General features: G+C 40.8%; 1 protein-coding gene across 9 annotated transcripts in view; it reads right to left on the bottom strand.

The window, feature by feature from the left end:
* The window catches only part of WDFY4 (WDFY family member 4), a 285,777-nt gene that overhangs the window by 95,521 nt on the left and 169,874 nt on the right, over positions 1–20,382 (bottom strand). For all 9 annotated transcript variants that reach the window (XR_012020969.1, XR_012020970.1, XR_012020971.1 and 6 more), the window contains 4 exons: positions 14,644–14,721; positions 8,823–9,029; positions 7,253–7,304; positions 4,486–4,652 (listed from right to left, as the gene is read on the bottom strand). Coding sequence is in view for 6 of the 9 variants with exons in the window: in XM_072806363.1 (XP_072662464.1) it covers positions 4,486–4,652; positions 7,253–7,304; positions 8,823–9,029; positions 14,644–14,721 (504 nt within the window). In the remaining 3 variants the exon portion in view is untranslated. The remainder of the gene's footprint in view (positions 1–4,485; positions 4,653–7,252; positions 7,305–8,822; positions 9,030–14,643; positions 14,722–20,382) is intronic.

Consider the following 20,382-nt stretch of genomic DNA (forward strand, 5'->3'; position numbering starts at 1 on the left):
ATAAAAGAAATGAGTTCAAAAGTGGTTCCAGGGATCCCTGGGTGGCGCAGCGGTTTGGCGCCTGCCTTTGGCCCAGGGCGCGATCCTGGGGACCCGGGATCGAATCCCACGTTGGGCTCCCGGTGCATGGATCCTGCTTCTCCCTCTGCCTGTGTCTCTGCCTCTCTCTCTCTCTCTCTGTGTGACTATCATAAATAAATAAAAATAAAAAAAAAAAAGTGGTTCCATTACTTACTCAAAATCATGAGGCCTGTAACTGTTGGAGATGGGATTGGGTCAGTGGGGTCTGTACAAAGTCTGCCTGGAGCTTCTGCGCACCCCCAGCAACCCCCACCATCAGGAGCCTGCCCCTAGGTGACCCTGGCTGCTCTCCTGGCACACCTCCTCCAGGGAACAAGTGTGTCCAGGGGTTTGGTTCCACTGAGCCAGGAGAAACTCAGGCTGAGTTGGGAGATAACCCCTCCCATAATTTACCTTTGAAACCCGAGGCAGCAAGCACAACCCAAAGAAATGAATCAAAACAACTTATGCAAAAAACAGAGGAGAGGTCTAGATAAAGTCAGGAATCACCTTGATCTTGCAGCCGCTCACTCTTTGGTTCCAGGGAGCTAACATTCCTTGGGGCCCCCTGCCCCCAGCCTGTCCCCTCCAGGCAGGCAAGGAATGTACCAAATGGAAACAGGGATGCTCTTGTTCTCAGCCCCTGCTGGGTTCTGCGTGCTCTTGTCGGCACAGCCTGGAGATCCCTGCTCTCACAACAAACCATGTCAGAACTTCTGACAGCTTCCTGCTGTGTGACATGAGACCAAGAAAGACTGAAGTTTAAGTATAAGGCAGGGGAGGATGGGAGAACAGTCTCTTCCTGGTTTTGTCCTGCCTCTCAGGGGCTGACAGGCACCTGCCCCCTACCACCTCCAACAAGACCCCTGAGGAAACTGCCACTGGGTAGGACAACCAGCAAAAACAAGACTCAGAGATCAGGACAATTACCAAGGTCATCCACCAGCTGCATAGACTGGGGTACAGCTCTTGGTTGTGACTGTAAACTCCAGATCTTACCCTCAGTCCAACCCAGTTAGGGCTGGAACCACCAGGCTGGGCTTGGGAAGCATATGGGAGCCAGGCCACCCACTGAAGCTCCCCTTGGAAGGTGAGGACATGAATTAAGTAGGATATGAACCTAATGATACTAAATGGCAGGCAGTATTCCAAAGATGTCTCCCAAGAACATCATCTCTGATGTTCCCACCAGACCCTAATCTAGGTGCTGCTTGAAAGAACCTGCAGAAGAAATTAAGGTACAAATCAGCAAAATTGTCCTGGATAATCTGGTGGGTCCAGTGTACTCCCCTGACCCCCTAGCAGCAGAAGAGGAAGGCAGAAGAGTTGGCTGGTGGGAGAGATGTGATGGGACAAGGAGGCAGAGGGGGGATGGGAAGGTGTGAAGGGGGAGAGGACTTGACTCAGTAGCCAGTTTTGAGGAGGGAGGGGGAAGCCACAAGGCAAGGGATATGGGTGGCCTCTAGAAGCTGAGAAGGACCCCTGTCTGACAAGCAGCAAAGAATAGGGACCTCAGTCCTATAGAAGCATTGGACCAAATTCTGCCAAAACCTGGATGAGCTGGAAAATGGATTAATTTCCAGAACATCTTGAGAGAAATGCAGGCTTGCCAACACCTTGCTTTCGTCCTTGTGTAACTCTAAGCAGAGAACCAGTGGAGCCATGTTGTGCTGGGACTTTTGAAATAATAAGTGTGTGTTGTTTTAAGTCACTAAATTTGTGGAAGTTTGCTATGGCGGGAGCAGAAAATCAGTACAACAAGCAAAAGCAAAGCATGGCCACCGATCTGTTCTTACCATAGCGTAATGAAAATCACCAATATGGAGACATACAATCCAATATTTCTTTATCCTATCAAGAAAGTAGGAGGGGATAGCTGGAATGTGACATCTGCTTAATATGCATCCTTCCTATCACAGTGTGCCACCTTGACACTATAGACATTTTGGACTGAATAATTATTTTCTGGGGGAGGGGGCTGTCCTGACTTTTGTAGGATGGATAGCAGCATTCCTGGTCTTTGCTGACCAGAGCCCAATAGTACCTCTTCCTTACGAACCCGTGAAACTGAAAATGTCTCCAGACATTGGCAAATGTTTCCTGGGGGAAAAGCTGGTGGCTGTTGAGAATCACAGCTTTATATAATCCTTTATGGGATTAAGGCAAAGAAAAGTTTTTATAGAAAGAAAGCATTAATCTCCTCGCTGTTTTTCAATTGACTACACATTTACTGAATAGCCATTTCTCAGATGAGCACAATACTGTATTGATCCATCAAAACTTTATCAGCTATTAGTCTTCAGCAGTTGGATAATGTAAATGCATATATACATGCATATGAGTGTATACATTTATATATGTTTTGATTTCCATTTTTTGAAATCTTACAGAGTAGACATACATTACTTCTGTAATCAAAATAAAATGAACATGAATTTAACAAATCTTCATTCTTCAGTGTTTATTGAATGTGTACTCCAGGCACACCTGAAGTTAGGTAGCCAGCAGTTCCTCTGTTAAGGAGCACCAGTGCAGTGAGAGAGGAAGACAGGTAAAGTGGGCAAGGTTAGTCTGTGTGCCAGGAGCAAGGGTGGGGGGTGATGCAGGGGGCAATGGTGATTGCAGGTACTCCGGGTCTCAGAGTGGGAGGCAATAAGATTGGCTTCAGAGAGTCACCAGCCAAGGCAGTACAGGTAGATAAACCAGGATGAGCAAAGTCATGATAATGAGATGTGAGAAGGACTACAAAATGTGCTCTGCCTGGAAGCTTTGAGTTAAGCAGGTATAGGAAGGATGATGTTGTTACAAGACTTCATTGGTTCAACTGTGACCCCAGTCCAAGATCAGCTAAGAAACTTGATAAAAATGCTTCAGTAGACCATTCGGCAATGCACTTCAAGCTGGCCTCCTTCTATTCAACCCCTGCAAGGAGCAAACCCCAGCTTAACACTCCTGGGAGTCTCTGCAAGGAACCTAGCCCTGGAAAGGACATGCTTTATTTCTGCACCTGCTAATGCCCCTCACAGGCCCTCTGATTTCATCACCTGCTCCTGGAAATCCAGTCTGCTTACTTGGTGGCCCCTAGTTCAGATGCACTCTCATCCACCAGACTAGTCCTCAGCTCTCACACATTCATCTCTGTGTAGTCCCTGTATGGCCCCTGGCCACATCCTGCCCACTCCTCTGTTCTGCTGGCACATCTCCTTCACTCACATTGTGAACAGAAGAGTTGATGGGTGAGACTCAGAGGGCCTTAAACCACCCCACCTTTAGCAAGGGAAGAGAGTTTGTCTTTAATGGGCTACGTCACATGTGCACAGCTCTGAGCTAGTAGTCTCTCTGCTTCCACTATCCTATGTAAGTCCTGTAACAATTTTGTGAAATGATTGCTCTACACTCCATATTAAAGGTAAGAAATATTGAGGCTCACAGAGGTTAGGTAACACACAATTTAGTGTGTTGCCAAGTTGGGATTTGAGCTCAGGTCTGTTTTACTCTAGGGCATAAGCTTCATCTTTCATACCTTTCTTAGATTTGGTTAAGATGGGTCCTCCCCTAGGTCCATACGTTAGGGACTCCTCCAGCCCCTGTTCAGTCACACCAAGGAGCCAGACCGGGGGCGGGGGGGTCCTCCAACCCCACTCTAGGTGTCCTAGGCTGCAGACTCCCCTGCTAATTGTCCTTGCTCTTTGGCCCATGCACTCATTTTCTCCAGGTCCACCCTGCTGAGGGCTGATGGTGCCACAAGTGTGCACACCCCTAGGCCTGAGTGATGGCCCAGGAGAGGCTGGTGGCAGGGTGAGCAGTCTAGGCACAGCTTGGACTTGGGGGCTGAGTGTCCAAACACATTCACATTCACTGCAAGATGGATCCCTCAAAGTGGTCAGATTGCAGGCAGGGGGCCAAAGTACCAAACAATAAAATTGAGAATTCTAATCTGAAACTGGTCCTCCAGGGATTATAAAGGTCAGTGTTGGTGGGGCTCTGGGTGGCTCAGTGGTTCAGCATCTGCCTTCTGCTCAGGGCATGATCCCAGAACACCAGGATTGAGCTTCACATAGGGCTCCCCTCGAGGAGCCTGCCTCTCCCTCTGCCTATGTCTCTGCCTCTCTCTCTCTCTCTCTGCGTCTTTCATGAACAAATATATAAAATCTTTAAAAATAAATAGACAAAGGTCAGTGTTGGAAGTTAGAGCATATTTCATAACAGCTTGTTAGCTTGAGTTATATCTTTTAAATATCTTGAGGCAAGGTGTGCCAGCTTCCATTTGTGCCCTTGCACTGGACTCACAAGTTTAGAAGCATGCCTGTTCTTGCTCACTGAAATTTTTTTTACAGTGAAGAGAGTTCTCATCTCCCACATGAATGAAGAAAGTTTGATCTCACTTGATAATCGTTAAAGAGTACTTGTGATGGGCTGTATTACCTTTTCATGATCGAGGAGCTCTTGTAAAATAACTTGTCTTTCCTGACACAGTTCCAAGAAATCTTCAGAGTGCAGACTTTCATGTAAGGCAGGGAAGAAGGTCAGCTGGGTGCAGTCCACTGCCACCTCATCTCTCCTGCTCTCGGCTTCCTCTGGTGTCAGCTCATCTACAGCAGCATAAAGGGAACACACGTTTTTGGCATGAGCCACCTGACCTCACGAGGGATGGTACACAACCTGGGTCTGAGTCACTGAGAGAAACTGCAAAGTTTCAGGGCAGAGGTGAGTGGTGTGGATCTCAGCACTCTCTTCACTGTGTCTGAAAGTGGACACCACCCATTTAACCCTCTGGTGTGGTCATCACACCATTAGGCTGATCCACTCTGGAAAACTTGGCTGCTCTATAGCTCTAGAGTGGCCACAGGGCAACAATTCAAAATTTACCCTCATTAATCAGTAGAGCAATTCACTTTATTCATTCTTTTAAAGGAATGAGGTGTTTTTTTTTCTAATTATGGAAACACTATGATCTTAGTGTTAAAAAAAAAACACTTGGAAAACCCATGAAATTATGAGAATAAATTTAAAATGTTTGAGAAGTAAAACAAGTATCCCTCACTCACCCAGAGATACCGCTTAATAACAACAAATTGGGTGTAGTAAGCACTTTCCTGTGCTGGATGCTTTTGATGACATTTTTTCATCTACTCTATTGGGCTGTAGATTCTATTTCAACCTCCCTTCACAATCGGGGAAAAGTGGAATAGGCTAATTACTTTGTTTATGGTTATAGGGTCACCAAGATTGAGAGGTCAAATCTGAACCAAGTCTGTCTTCCTTATTCACAACTTGGGTTCTTTACTTCTAGTATATTTTCCAGACGTATATGTATATGCACACACACACATACACACACACACACACACGTGATTTTTTGACATAAGAATTGTATTGCATTTATAGTTTTTCTCTTCTGGAATTTTTTTGAGATTATGAGTACTTTAATTTCCATTAAAAGTTCTTTGAACTCACCTAAAACAGCTGTATAATATCTGTTGTGTGACTCTTTCATAATCACCTAATCCATCTCCAATCTTTCAGAGGCACATCGGTTTCTATTTCTACCATGGATGCCCTGTGCTATGATCATGCGTGTGTACACCTAGACTTATTTCCCAAGCATGTACTCCTGGACATCGACATTTGGGTGCCAGCTGAGCACAGACCTACACGATTTCTGGATCCTGCTCCCCTGCTGTGTCCACCTGTCTAGAGCAGGCATACAGCACAGGACAGCAAAGTTGAGGGGTTACAGGCCATTTTCTTCAAGCTCATCTGTTTGAGTTCCTCCCCACCTGACAGTCTCCGAACTGGATGAATGAAAGAGTCTGCTGCTTACAGCAATAGCCACCATAAGCTTTTCCCCATGCAGGGAGAGCACTGTATAGATACTGGCACCCAGGAGAGCACATGGGAGAACCATAAACCCTTTCTTCTTCTTTGCTGGATGAGCTCCCTACTGGGGTGGGGGTCTGCATATTGGGATGAGGGGACTCAGCAGCCCATGGCCATAGACCACATCAGCACATTTTCCATCACCAAAATCTCTGCAGACTCCCCCTCTGATCTCAGAGCTGTGGAGCTTGGGGTAAAAAGAAGAGAAGCAAATGGGCATTACAACATTATCCCAATTCCCATGCCACAGTGAGACCCCCAATTCAACCTAGGATCAGGACCCAGCACCATCCCTTTTGGACCCTGTTACTGCAGACTGGCAAGACAGCAAGCTCGATGCAAATCCAGTAGTCAGCCACTAAATGAGACAAGTTTCATCAGTGTTCGTTAGTTGTCATCTCACCTAACTCTGGGAAATGAACAAGGGGTAGAGGTAGGGGAGGTGGGTGGGGGGTTGGGGTGACTGGGTGACGGGCACTGAGGGGGGCACTTGGCGGGATGAGCACTGGGTGTTATGCTATATGTTGGCAAATTGAACTTCAACAAAAAAAATAATTTTTTTTAAAAAAAGGAAGTTGTCACCTGGTTAAGGATATGACACTAGCTGCACCTCAGTAGACAATGAAACTCCCAGACATGGAGTGTTTGAAGCAAAAGGCAGGGTCTGGTAGAAATACAAAATCTGAAACAGAGTGTGTATGTCTGTGTGTATCTGCATGTCGTGCAAATGTGCGCACACGCGTATGTGTGCTTGGATGTATTCATGCCAAATAACCTTTGAAAATAAATCTGGATTTCCGCAAACTAGCTCAACCAAATTCCTCCATGAGAATTATACAAATAAAGTAGGTATAAATATCAAAAATGATTCAAAGTATTCATTTTAGTTTGGGAATTAATGGCAATTGTAGCTGTCATTTTTATAATTAGAATTCAATGTAAAAAGCACTAAATATCTCTTACTCATTTTTACTTTAAAGTATTTTCTTATTTTCCTCCTATGTGTTTTGGGTCACAAACTGAACATGTATTTTTATTACTTGGAGACACTTTTAATGTCTCCCTGACATAGCAAACTGACATGATAAAATTCTTATTGTGACAACCTTAACATAAAATTCTTCACCTAACAGAATTCAAGGTCTGGAAGAGGTTCCTCCTCATCCTGGAGCATACAGTAATGAAAAGAGTCTTAGCACTGCCTGCTTTACATTGGCAGCATTTTCTCCTCTGAAATACTAATTCATATTAAATAAAACCAAGACGTAATTTAATTACTAATGAAAAATAGGTAAACTAATAAACGGAATACCTTGTTTCTCAACATTTGTTTTGGAAACACTGCCATTTCTGTATTGGTTTTCCTGAAATAAAACCAGAGAAAAGAGAAATGAAATCCTGAAGACTATTGCTATGCCTCCCACTCCATTACATGGACCCACAAACATGCACACATGCATGTGACTCTCTCGAATTATTCATATACTACAGTCTTAGATGCAAGAAGGGAGGCATGCTAAATCCTAAAGGACCACAATAAAATGCAAGTATTCATGGTCCCGAGTCAAAGGAGAAAAAACCCACAATTTTCCATTAAGTAGGACTTCCAGTAATTACCAAAATGGCACTGAATAGCATCCCGGATGTCTGTGGGATGGGCCACCCTGGAGAGGGGACCAGGCACAGGATCTGGGGCTGGGCAGCCCAGGAGACAGAGACCAAGTTTCAGAGCCAGTCTTTGGCTTTGTCATTAGCACAGAGGGCAGGATAATTATTTTTCCTGACTTCACTTCTTAAGAAATGTATTAAGGGAAAAATACTACATAAAACCAGAGGTTTATTGACAGTACATTAAAAATTCAAGTGTCTACTGGATAAATGAAATATAATTTTTTCATTAAGTTTTATACAGGATTTAAAGTGGATAAAAGATCCTGAGGTTATAGACTAGAGAACAAACCCAACATTGTATCTCAGGATGAATGTGAAAGGAAATGTCTTGCATTCCAGTATTTGCAAGCCCCCTTCTAGAATATCTTAAATCAGAATTGTTCAATGAGGACGTGAAAGAACTATTAACAGATTTTTCTATAACCACTCCTAATCCAACTGGTTCCTCATTCTTTAAAAGGCAGTACTGTCAGTTTGATGACAGAGAGTTCAAACTTCATTACAGCAAACTCCCAGGGACTACCTCGATAGATTCTGTTGCTTGGCAATCCAATAGAGCCTCAGTGTTGTTTGGGTTACATGGGTCATGGGCTCAAGCTTTCAGAAATAGCTGACAAATAATTTGTGCAAACAGATAATGGCCATCACTGGCTCTTTCAAAACACTGATGTCCAGGGCAGCCTGGGTGGCTCAGTGGTTTAGCGCTGCTTTCAACTCAGGGCATGATCCTGGAGACCCGGAATCGAGTCCCATGTCGGGCTCCCTGCATGGAGCCTGCTTCTCCCTCTGCCTGTGTCTCTGCCTGTCTTTATCTCTGTGTGTCTCATGAATGAATAAATTAAACCACTGATGTCCAGATTATCCCACTGGACTTTTGTGGATGTCAATGTGGCACTGGGTTAGTGGTGTTGATATGAACCACTCTGCTATTCATTCATTCGCTCATGTGCTCATTTACTCAGGCTGTAGTTAGAGCACTCTTTCTATGTACCTGTGAGAATGAGCGATTCTTTTCTTTTGTTAAGTGGCATTGAGAATAAATTACAGCACTCTTACCTTTAACTGTGCACATGATCTCTCCTGCTTGCCCATGCCCAAGCATTCCTAAAGCACTCCTGTTGTAAACAGCATGAAAAGGAAAAGCAAAGGAGAGACTTCCCTGCACATTTCCTTCCTGGAAGTATCATTGTTTTGCTCCATCTAAGTCTTACCTTGAACCTTTCTGGACTCAGGGCCTCCAGCGGAGACAAACGTCTGACACGTTTCCTCATGCGAGCTGGTCCTTCTCTCCAGTCTAGTTCCCACCTGGAACAAAGTGTGGCTTCCGCCGTTTGGCCCCACAAGCCCAGCTCCCCAAAAAGCTGCTCCTGAATCCTGGCCCAGGCGTTGGCTGCCTTGATGTTGTCACATCTCCGTCTCTGGGAAGCAGAAGTACAGGATCACTCCCAGACATATTTCCTCATGGGCTTGGCCCCAGACTTCTGGGTATGAGCAGATCAAACCCTCTTAATTGTTCAAGAAAAATAACCCCTCACAGGTGGTCCTGAGCACCCTGAGTGTGGGTAGTATACTCTCTGGAGCTAGGACAGGCTAGGAGAAGAAATCAGTTTTTCGGCTTCGAGACCATTTAATCCAGGTTAGAGAAGGAGAAAAACATCTGCCCTTTGGCCTTCAGAGCCATGTGACTGCTGGGTTCTGTGCAGAGCACAGCTAGTCCCAAAGGTCCTGGCACTATTCATCAGAGTAGATTGGACAGCTATTTTATAAATGGAACACAGAATCTCACCATAGCCCCTACCCTTCAAAATGGACAAGGAATTTTACCACAGTCCCTACCCTTCAAAAATGATGCTGAAGATTCTTCTTTCAGTGTCTGAACTGGAGGTGTGGGGGATTAGCAGATCTGCCAATAATTGGTAGATCTGAACAAATTATTCCTACCTCTGGACCTCAGATTCTCCATTCTCTAATTTAAATGAGAAGTTTGGCCTAGATATTGTCTAAGAGTCTTTCAAATCCTAATACAATAGAACTCTAGAATGCTGAAGAATCCTAGAATGTTCATAGAAGCTAAAACCTTTGATATTACTGAAAATAATCCCTTACTTATGAAATCTTCATAGTTTGCATATGTGGCACTTGACTATCACATCTGCTGCTAGAGTGTAATTCAACCTTCTATAAAATACACCCCGAAACGGCTTTTGTATGGCACACACTGAAATATTCTACATCACCTGATAAGGGAACTTTGACACCTCTCAGTTATGACAGGGGAATTGGCTTTGTCTGTGGCGTAGACTTTTGCATTTATCTAAATACTTCATGGTATTTGCCCTAACTTCTGATTTTAAATTTTCAGAATACTATCTCATCAATTTAACATAAAGAGAAAAAAATCATTATCATGCATTAGGGCCGAGCCCCTTACCTGCTGTATTTCATTTCTTCTACCCAGTGGTACCTTGAGTGAAACTTGAAACTTGTAAAGAATTTCTATTATCTTCATAAAGAAATCAAATCTGGAACAGGAGAAGTGATTTCTCCAAGGACCACCAGGTGATGGAACTGAGATTCAAACCCAGTCCATCTGATTCCAAAGCCTCCACTTAAGCCTGCTTGCTAGATTCCTTTCCTGAAGGCCTTGTGTCATTCTTTTAATTCATGATTTCTGATGCTATGACTTTGAAGATTGGCATGACAGATTAGAGCCAGGCCCTGTAAATCGGGCCATTTGGAACAGGCAAATCATTTTTGGAATTTGAAGACTCCCATGAAAATATAACAGAAGGGTGCCTGGGTGGTTCAGTCAGTTAAGTGTCTAACCTTCGGCTCCGGTCTGAGCTCAAAGTCCTGGGATCAAGCTCTATGTTGGGCTCCCTGCTCAGCAGGGAGTCTGCTTCTCCTTCTCCCTGATTGATGCCCCCACCCTCCACTCATGCTCTCTCTCTCAAATAAATAAATAAAATATTTCAAAAAGAAAGAAAATATAACAGCCAATACAGTGCTTAGTCCATGGTCTTTGGCATCAGATGAACCTGGGTTGTCATCATGTTTCTGCTATTCCCTAGTGTCTAGTGTAAAGGGGCTTCAGCTTCCTCATCAAATGTGGTTAATAATACTATAAAAATAATAAAACCATGAGTTTATGTAAGGATTAAATAATACAATATTTTCAAGAGTTTTATATGATGACTTGCTTGGCATAAACAGTATTATTACTGTGAATAAAGCAAATCCTATTTCAAAGCAAGATTATTTTTTTCTCCATAGTTCTTAAATATAGATCCAAAACAATTACAATGTTTTACATAATACTCCAATTGGATAATCAGGAAGTCCACAAAAATAATGTCTGTCCATGGCCTTTTATAGGGATTAGGTAATATGAAATGAATACTCATTTGAAGAAAATATTTCAGCTCCCTGGAGATTGTCACTGGGTTTGGAATAACATATAGAGCTTCACAGAGGATGAAGATTCCCAAACTTCAGATTGTCCGCCCTGGGCTTAAAATTAGTCCTTTAATTTTACCCCCAAGGATCTGCCTATGCACCGGGGATTCACATTCTCCAAGTCTTCATCACAAGGCAAATAATTTGTCTTGAATATCTGTGGCCAGACAGACGTGTGTCAGTGGTGAGACTCCTCAGAGAGGAGTGATTGTTTAGTGCATGATAGAAAGCTACAAGTGGTCCCGGGACAGAGGACATGGGATGACCAGACAGCAAAGTCCTGAGTCCCCACACCTGCAAAGTGCACTGTGATGCCCATGTTTCTGTACCAGGTAAGGTCTTCTTGAAGCTTGAATCATGATTGGAATTGAACACCAATACAAAAATAAATTTATAAAAAAAATAAAAATAAAAAAAATAAAGCTCTTGTTTCTTTGGGAAAAAAAAAAATCATGACTGGGCCAAATGCCACACCAGAGACTCAGAGGCAGGGTTCCTGGTATGTTAGAGGTAACTGTAATTGGAGCTGAATGGAAACATTTGGGTAGCATCAATGAGCTTTTCCTCTGGGCAACCAGCCCTTCCCTGCTTTTGGTCTTTTGTGCTTTGGAGGGATTGATCCCAGCCCTGGCTTCAGTTCTCAATGGCATTCAAGTTTGGCTAATATAAGTGGTGGAAGATGATTATAGGATGGGCCGTGAATGTGTGTGTGTGTGTGTGTGTGTCTGTGTGTGTGTGTCTGTGAAAGAGAAAGATTGAGAAGAGAGAAGGAGAAGGAGCAAACTGATTGCTTAGGACAGAGCTTGAATACTTGGATCTTGGAGCTTGAATACTGGTTCTTGAAGTTTGCTACTCCTAGATTTTTTAGTACCACATATCAGTTCATTTGCTGCCTACACCAGTTTGAGCTGAGTTTCTGATATTTGCATTTTGAAAAAGCTGTGACAGACACTTAATGGATATACAGAAACTAAGCAAGAAATGACAACAGTCTGTTGGCCCCTAAAGAACTCAAGAGTGTGACACTGTGAAAATGTATTGCCCCTTAAAAAAGCAGGGTGGTTGCTCCAGACCCCATTATCTCTGGCAGATGGTGATTACCTCTGCATTCCTTTAGATGTTGAAACAATCTGTCTTAAATATTTAAACACTTGGAAAGTGTCCTTATGGATTAGCCTCAAAATGCTGATTTTCTCAGAAATACATCAGTAAAACTCTACACAGCTTTCTCAAGTATTTTCTGAAACCCGTTCAGGCCCACTGCTGAAAATGAGCCAGGCCAATATTCTAGAAGGCTGGATACTCTCCTTCTCGGCTCAGAAAATTCCAGCAGAAACTTACAAAGTACCACAGACCACATCTCTCCTAGCCATAAGCAAATTTCCCAGACTCTTCCACCCATAAAAAGAGAAATGCTCACACTTTTGACTGGATGCTGATTTGGACATTTAGACAAACAACATCATCTGTCTTGAAATGGTGCAAGTGTGATAAGGATGCCATAAACACAGAATGCAATCTTAATTCCTCTTATTTACCCCTCAATAGTAATGAATTTATTAGCCATATTGTTAGTCCTGAAAGAAGTCAGTGGATACAAATGGTGGGACACTGATGTGGAAGGGTCTGTCCAAGGGGCACCGATAATAAAATAAGCCAGCTAGACACCTATCATGCTGTACAGTGAAGTCAGCAATGTTGGGGTGGGGTAGATGCCCCTGATGAGGCCCTTCTCTAAACTAAGAGTGTTTAAGATCAGCTTGTGCTTCCAGAGAAACCAGAATGCCTCCTGATTGCCTTGACGGTATCATTTCCTATAGACACCCAAACTTCTGTTCCATCCCTGTCAAGTCTCATAAACTGCCCCCCATCCTTACAGAACAGCTAGAGAGGCTGTGTTGCTAACCTGTGTGTTTCTGGGGTACAGGTTGCACGTCTCATGAATCCCTAGTCCCAGGGCCATGTGTGGGCTCCTAGATGATTTTACATGGAAGGAGTTAGACCAGGTTACTTGGCTGGAGTTGATCAGATCCTATTTTGTTTCCTCGACATTTGGGTACCACTGCTCCACCCTTCCTTGGTCCTTCACCCACCCCAGGCATATGGTTCCTTTACCCTACTGTTCCCTTTATAGTAGAACATCCCAATATTGACCTCATCACCCTGCTTGTGGTTATTTCTTTACTGTTGGTACCTATACTGAGTTTTAAGAACATTCCAGGCACAGCAGTAGCATTATAATCTCTGCCTTTCCTATGCCTAGCATAGGCTTTGGAGCAGAGAAATCATAAAGTAAATAATATATTTAGCAAGGCTTTAATACTATATGTTGTGCTTTATTATTATTATTATTATTGTTATTAAAAGATTTAATTTATTCATGAGAGACAAAGCGAGAGCGAGAGAGAGAGAAGCAGAGACATAGGCAGAGGGAGAAGCAGGCTCCCCAAAGGGAGCCTGATGCAGGACTTGAACCAAAGGCAGATGCTCAACCACTGAACCACCCAGTGCTCTACTATTATTAGCAATCATCTTTTAACAACATTTTGTTAACAACAACACTGACTAAAGATGAACTTCTTAGCCATTCCATAACCACATGTATTCCCTGCCAGTCACTTCGAGGCACTCTACACTTGTTCTTTAATCTTCACAGTTAGGCAGTGTGATTTTGCTTTCGAGATGGGAACCCTGAGGTTCAGACTGCATGCCTGGGAAGGGGCAGATCTGAGACTCAGCTTGAGATCCCTGGCATGACAGACAGTGCTTTTTTACTCTGTCCAGAAATCACACCTAGAGAACTGTTTTAAGTATCTAAGTCTGCCTTGATGAGTGGCAACCCCTTGCATTTAGGATAAAATGCAAAAGCCCTAAGGAGGTAGCAAGCCCTGTGTGCTCCAGTCCTGCCTTATCTTCACCCTTGTTCATTCCCAGCTCAGGTCACCCAGTCACTTTTTCCAGTTACTGGCAACATCCAGCTCTTTCCTGATTGGGACCTTCCCATATGTCCTCCCTTAGCCAAAGTACATTCTCAAAATACTTCAGCCTATTTTCCTCCTCCTACGGATCTCAACTTAATGGTCACTTTCTTGGAGGAGGCCTCTTGTCTGCCCAAGCAAATTCTCCCCACATCATAGTCTCATTGTACCTGTATTTTCCATGTCTCTTGCTCATCATAAGTAATAATGATCTACTTATTTGGGAAGTTATTTAATACATATCCCCCTCTAGAGGTAGAGTGAAGCTACCAGAGAGTGAAGCCCATGTCTGCTCTGTGTACAACTGTGCTCCTAGCTCATAGCACAGGGTCTGAGGCATCTGGGCTCTTGACACCTATTTACTAGTGGATGAGTGAGTAGATGAGAGGATAAACATGCTGCCAGTCTCTTCAGCTGCTGACAGTGTGGGGTCAAGTCCACTGCACAAGCCATTAAGTAGAACTGAATCGCTGCTGACCAGTTATTGACATAGTTACCTAGAACTTAAAGCAAAGGTCCTTCTGATTCTTTATTTCAGATTCAAGGCAAATTCCAGTTTTCTGTGCAGAGAAAAGAAAACCATGTACTGGTTTCTTACCTGTACATGATCTTTGTATAAAGATGCATATAGTTCCTGCCCTCTTCTTCTGTAGTTCTCGATACATGACACAAAATCCTGGAAAAGAGAGAAAAATAACAGCTTAATGACAGTTGTGATTTTAGATTAGAACTTCTGTGCTCTGACCATTTATCAGGGAAAGTAACAGTCACAAGCATTGTAGGTCAAATGAATCACAGCCTCATAAATAAAGACTTCACCCATGTTGACACCACACAAACACACACATACACACACATACATCGATGGGTTGCTTCGACTTCCAGCTATGATGAGCTAGCTTACAACAGGCTAATCTTCCTTCCAAGAATAACTAGAAAAGCCATATTTGAATAATCTGCTTTAAGAGAGCAGAGAGCCTCCAAGAGAGCCAAAATTTAAGGAGTCAAGATCTTGGAGATAAGGAAAACTAAGATGTATCCAAAGCACAATATCTATTATTTTTTTGCTCCTGAGATATTTGCAAGTTTGCAAATAACACAAGATGTTGAGAAGCTGAGCAGAAAGTGATGGCTAAGAAGCAGAGAAGCTTAACAGAGCTTTTGGTGTTTTCAGGTGCTAAGGAGACAAACATTGGAATTCAGGCTCACCAAGACAACTAGGCCATGAGGAATCAAGAGTCCAGAAATACGACACTAAAAAGGAGTAAGCCCAGCTTTCTGCACTGATACTCTCTCTTTAAGCAGCTGCTGATTCATAAGCAGTGTGATTTGTAGAAACCAAAGGTGTTGGGCTTTAAAGTGGACTCTGAAGGGCTGCACCATAGCAATAGAGGCAGATGGGAAATAGACCAGGTCTTACAAAGCTGAAACCCAACTTCCCATGAGCTCAGCCTCTAAGTACATTATGGTGATTCTGCCCCCACTCCAAATACATGCCAGAAGACAAAGAAGGTCCCTTCTGGAGAAGGATCACATCATCTGAAGCCTCTAATGGAGGATTCTCTCTAACAGAATTTTCATACGAAATGTTCAGTAGTCAAGCAGAAATTACTAGATGTGCCCATAAAAAGGGCCAACAGAAAAACATAATCAAAACATAACCACAGGTATCCAGATATTAGAGTTGTCACACATGAGCCATAAAATAATGCAAGAATATTGTCCCAAAATGCAATATGGAGCCTTTTGCAAGAGATATGGAATCTATGAAAAATAACTAGATAAAAATCCTAAATCTGTGAAATGAATTAATTAAAATTAGAAACTCCATAGATAAGTTTAACATCGGAGTGGATTCATCTGAACATAGGGTGAGTGAACTTGAAGAAATATTCTTGCTAACTATGATGAGGTAAAAGTATAGAAAATATCTAAGAGATAAATATAGTTAGATACATATGTAATATAGAGAAAACATTTAACATATGTGGATTGGTGTCTCAAAGGAGAAGAGATAAAGAATGAATCAGAAGCAATATCTGAAAATTTAATGAGAATCTTTCCAAATAGATGAAAGGCATTGAGCCACAGATTTGAGAAATTCTATAAACCTGAAACAAGCAAACAAAAAATACAAAGAAAACCACACATAAGCCCCTCATAATAAAACTGTAAAAAAAAGATTTAAAAATTTGAAAAGACAAAAAATATATTATCTTTAAAGAAGTGACAGTAAGAATGGTAGAGGCATTGAAACAATGAAACAACATTTTCAAATCATAGGAAAAAAATCTGACAAACTCAAAGTCTCTACCCAGTGAAAATACCTTTTGAAAATAAAGACAAACTAAAATATTTTCAGGTAAATAACACTGAGAGAATGTGTCACTAGTAGAACTGCCCCAAGTGAAAGATAAAGGAGCTTTTTAGAATGAAAATGATTCCCTATTGAAGCCGGAATCTTTGGAATGAATGAAATACTATGGAAATGATAAACATATTAGTATATCTAAATGAATATTGGCTTTTGGAGAATAATATAGCAATAATAATAATAACTTATGGAATTTGAGAAATGAAGAATAAAAATATGTGAAAAAATAACAGAAGATGGGTGGGGTAAATTAAATAGTGTTTTAAGTTTCTTCAATTAGAAATTTGGAAAAAGGATCTAATTTACATTAGACTCTGATAAAGCAAATGTGAATGATGTAAGGTAACCCCTAAAAACATAATAAAAGAATATGTGACTTCCAGCTAATAGAAGGTAAGTATAATAATTTAAAATATTATGTAATACATTGGAAGAGAAAAAGAAAGGAATAAATAACAGATATAAAAACAGACAATTTTAAACAAGATGGATTTAAACTAAAGTTGTCATTAATTGCATTAAATGTAAATAGACTAAATGATTCAACTAAAAGATAAACAGAGTCACAGTGTATCAAAAAGTAAAACCTAGGTAAATGCTCTTACAAGAGACACTCCTTGAAAATAAGGACACAAGGAGTTGAAAGTAAAATGATAGTAAAAAAAATAATTGGACAAACACTAACCAAAAAAAGTCTGGTAAAGCTATACAAATGGCACTTGAAGTAGTCTTTAAAGCAATAATTATCATTAGGCATAAAGATGGATGTTTCAAAACAATAAAGGACAAATACACTAGGAAAGTATAACTTCTAAATGTGAAGCACTTAATAACATAGCTTCAAAATATATAACATATAGAATAACAACTAAAAGGAAAAACAAACAAGTCTACAATCATACAGGTAGATATTAACTCATAACTCAATAATTAATGATATAAGCTGACAAGAAAGATAGAAACATAGAATATTTAAAGAATATAGGAAGCAAACCTAATTTGATCAATTGTTTAAAAAATGCAGATAATCATATGATACAGAATGCACAAATGGAATCACTACTGAAACCTGCCACAGGGCAGAATATAAAGCAAATGTAAAATAATTTCAAATAACTGAAATTATATAGAATACACTTTTTGAACATAGTGGGATTAAGCCACAAGCAAATATATTTTTAAATCTCCAAATATTTAAAAATTAAGCAATAATATTTTAAGTAACCCATGGGCCAAAGAAATCAAAATGGAAGTTAGAAAATATTTCAGCATAAATGAAAATGAAAATATGACATAATAAAGCATCAGTGATAGAGCTAAAACTTTCTTGTGGGAATATATGTGATCATCAGTGGAATTATTAGAAAAAATAGGCATGTAAATTTTATATATATATATATATATATATATATATATATATATATCAAGAAATTTGAAAAAAATTTAAACCCAAGGAAAATACATTTAAAATCTTCCCAGAAAGTCTAATAAGGAAAAAGGAAACAGGTAAAAATTACCAGGAGCAGGAACAGGAATGAGGAAATGAGACATCATTCTCAATTCTACAAACATTTAAAGAATCATCATGATAATTTTATGCTAATACATTTGAAATTTGGATGAACTAGACACATTCTCAGGAAAATATAACTTACAGAAATTAATACAAAAAGAAATAGAAAATCTGAATTGTGCAATGCCTATTACAGAAACTAAATCTAAATAAAACTTTTCCTACAAAGAAAATTTCAGGCTTGAGCATAAATAGTAGTAAGAGGATGGGACACAAAAGTTGAGGAAAACATTTTAATTGAAATCAGCAATATATAAAAGCATAATGTATCACCCCCAAATTAATACCAATCCTTCTTTGTTTTTCAAAAAAAAAAAAAAATAGAAGATGGAATAATTCCAAACTCGTTTTATGAGGTTAGCATCATCCTGATACCAAAGCCAGGTAGATACCACACAAAAAAAGAATACTATAGGCCAACATACCTGAGGAAAATTGATGCAAAAATCCACAATAAAATACTAGCAAACAGAATTCAACAGCACATTACAAGAAAAATACATTGTGACCAAGTGGGATTTTTCCGTAGGATGTAAGGATGATTTAACATCTGTAAATCAACCAAGATAGTACACCACACTAACTGAATGAAAGAGAAAAAAAAAAAAAAAACACATGAGCATCTCAAAAGATAGAGAAAGTATCTGACAAACTTCAACATTTTTTCATGAAAAAAACTCTAAACAAAAGAATTAGAGAAGGAATTTACCTCAACACAAAAATGGCCCACAACTAACATTATAATCAATGAGGAAAAGTGAAAATGTTCCCTCTAAGATCCAGCAGAAAGCAAAGATTTCCACTCTCACTTCTATTCAAATAATACTAGAAGTCCTAACCAGAGCAATTAAATAAATAAATAAATAAATAAATAAATAGCATCCAAATCAGAAAGGAAAAAGTAAAATTATATCTGTTTGCAGATGATATAATCATATATGTAGAAAACTCTACAGACTCAAGCAAAAAAAAAAACCTGTTAGAACTAATAAATGAATTCAGTAAACTTGTAGGATACAAAATCAACTTACAAAAATTAGTCATGTTTCTATAGAATTAATATTGTGAAAATGTCAATGTTACCCAGGGCAATTTACACGTTTAATGCAATCCCTGTCAAAGTACCATGGACTTTCTTCAGAGAGTTAGAACAAATTATTTTAAGATTTGTGTGGAATCAAAAAAGACCCCGAATAGCCAGGGGAATTTTAAAAAAGAAAACCATAGCTGGGGACATCACAATGCCAGATTTCAGGTTGTACTACAAAGCTGTGGTCATCAAGACAGTGTGGTACTGGCACAAAAACAGACACATAGATCAATGGAACAGAATAGAGAATCCAGAAGTGGACCCTCAACTTTATGGTCAACTAATATTCGACAAAGCAGGAAAGAGGATCCACTGGAAAAAAGACAGTCTCTTCAATAAATGGTGCTGGGAAAATTGGACATCCACATGCAGAAGAGTGAAAGTAGACCACTCTCTTGCACCATACACAAAGATAAACTCTAAATGGATGAAAGATCTAAATGTGAGACAAGATTCCATCAAAATCCTAGAGGAGAACACAGGCAACACCCTTTTTGAACTTGGCCACAGTAACTTCTTGCAAGATACATCCATAAAGGCAAGAGAAACAAAAGCAAAAATGAACTTTTGGGACTTCATCAAGATAAGAAGCTTTTGCACAGCCAAGGATACAGTCAACAAAACTAAAAGACAACCTGCAGAATGGGAGAAGATATTTGCAAATGACGTATCAGATAAAGGGCCAGTTTTCAAGATCTATAAAGAACTTATTAAACTCAACACCAAAGAAACAAACAATCCAGTCATGAAATGGGCAAAAGCCATGAACAGAAGTCTCACAGAGGAAGACATAGACATGGCCAACACGCACATGAGAAAATGCTCTGCATCACTTGCCATCAGGGAAATACACATCAAAACCACAATGAGGGTGGCGCAGCGGTTTGGCGCCTGCCTTTGGCCCAGGGCGTGATCCTGGAGACCCGGGATCGAATCCCCCGTCGGGCTCCCGGTGCATGGAGCCTGCTTCTCCCTCTGCCTGTGTCTCTCCCTCTCTCTCTCTCTCTCTGTGAGTATCATAAATAAATAAAAAATTTAAAAAAATACATTAAAAAAAACACAATGAGATACCACCTCACACCAGTGAGAATGGGGAAAATTAACAAGGCAGGAAACCACAAATGTTGGAGAAGATGGGGAAGAAAGGGGAACCCTCCTTCACTGTTGGTGGGAATGTGAAATGGTGCACCCACTCTGGAAAACTGTGTGGAGGTTCCTCAAAGAGTTAAAAATAGACCTGCCCTACGACCCAGCAATTGCACTGCTGGGGATTGACCCCAAAGATACAGATGCAGTGAAA

The sequence above is a fragment of the Canis lupus genome, chromosome 29 (genome assembly GCF_048164855.1).
Source record: "Canis lupus baileyi chromosome 29, mCanLup2.hap1, whole genome shotgun sequence".
NCBI classification, from domain to species: domain Eukaryota; kingdom Metazoa; phylum Chordata; class Mammalia; order Carnivora; family Canidae; genus Canis; species Canis lupus.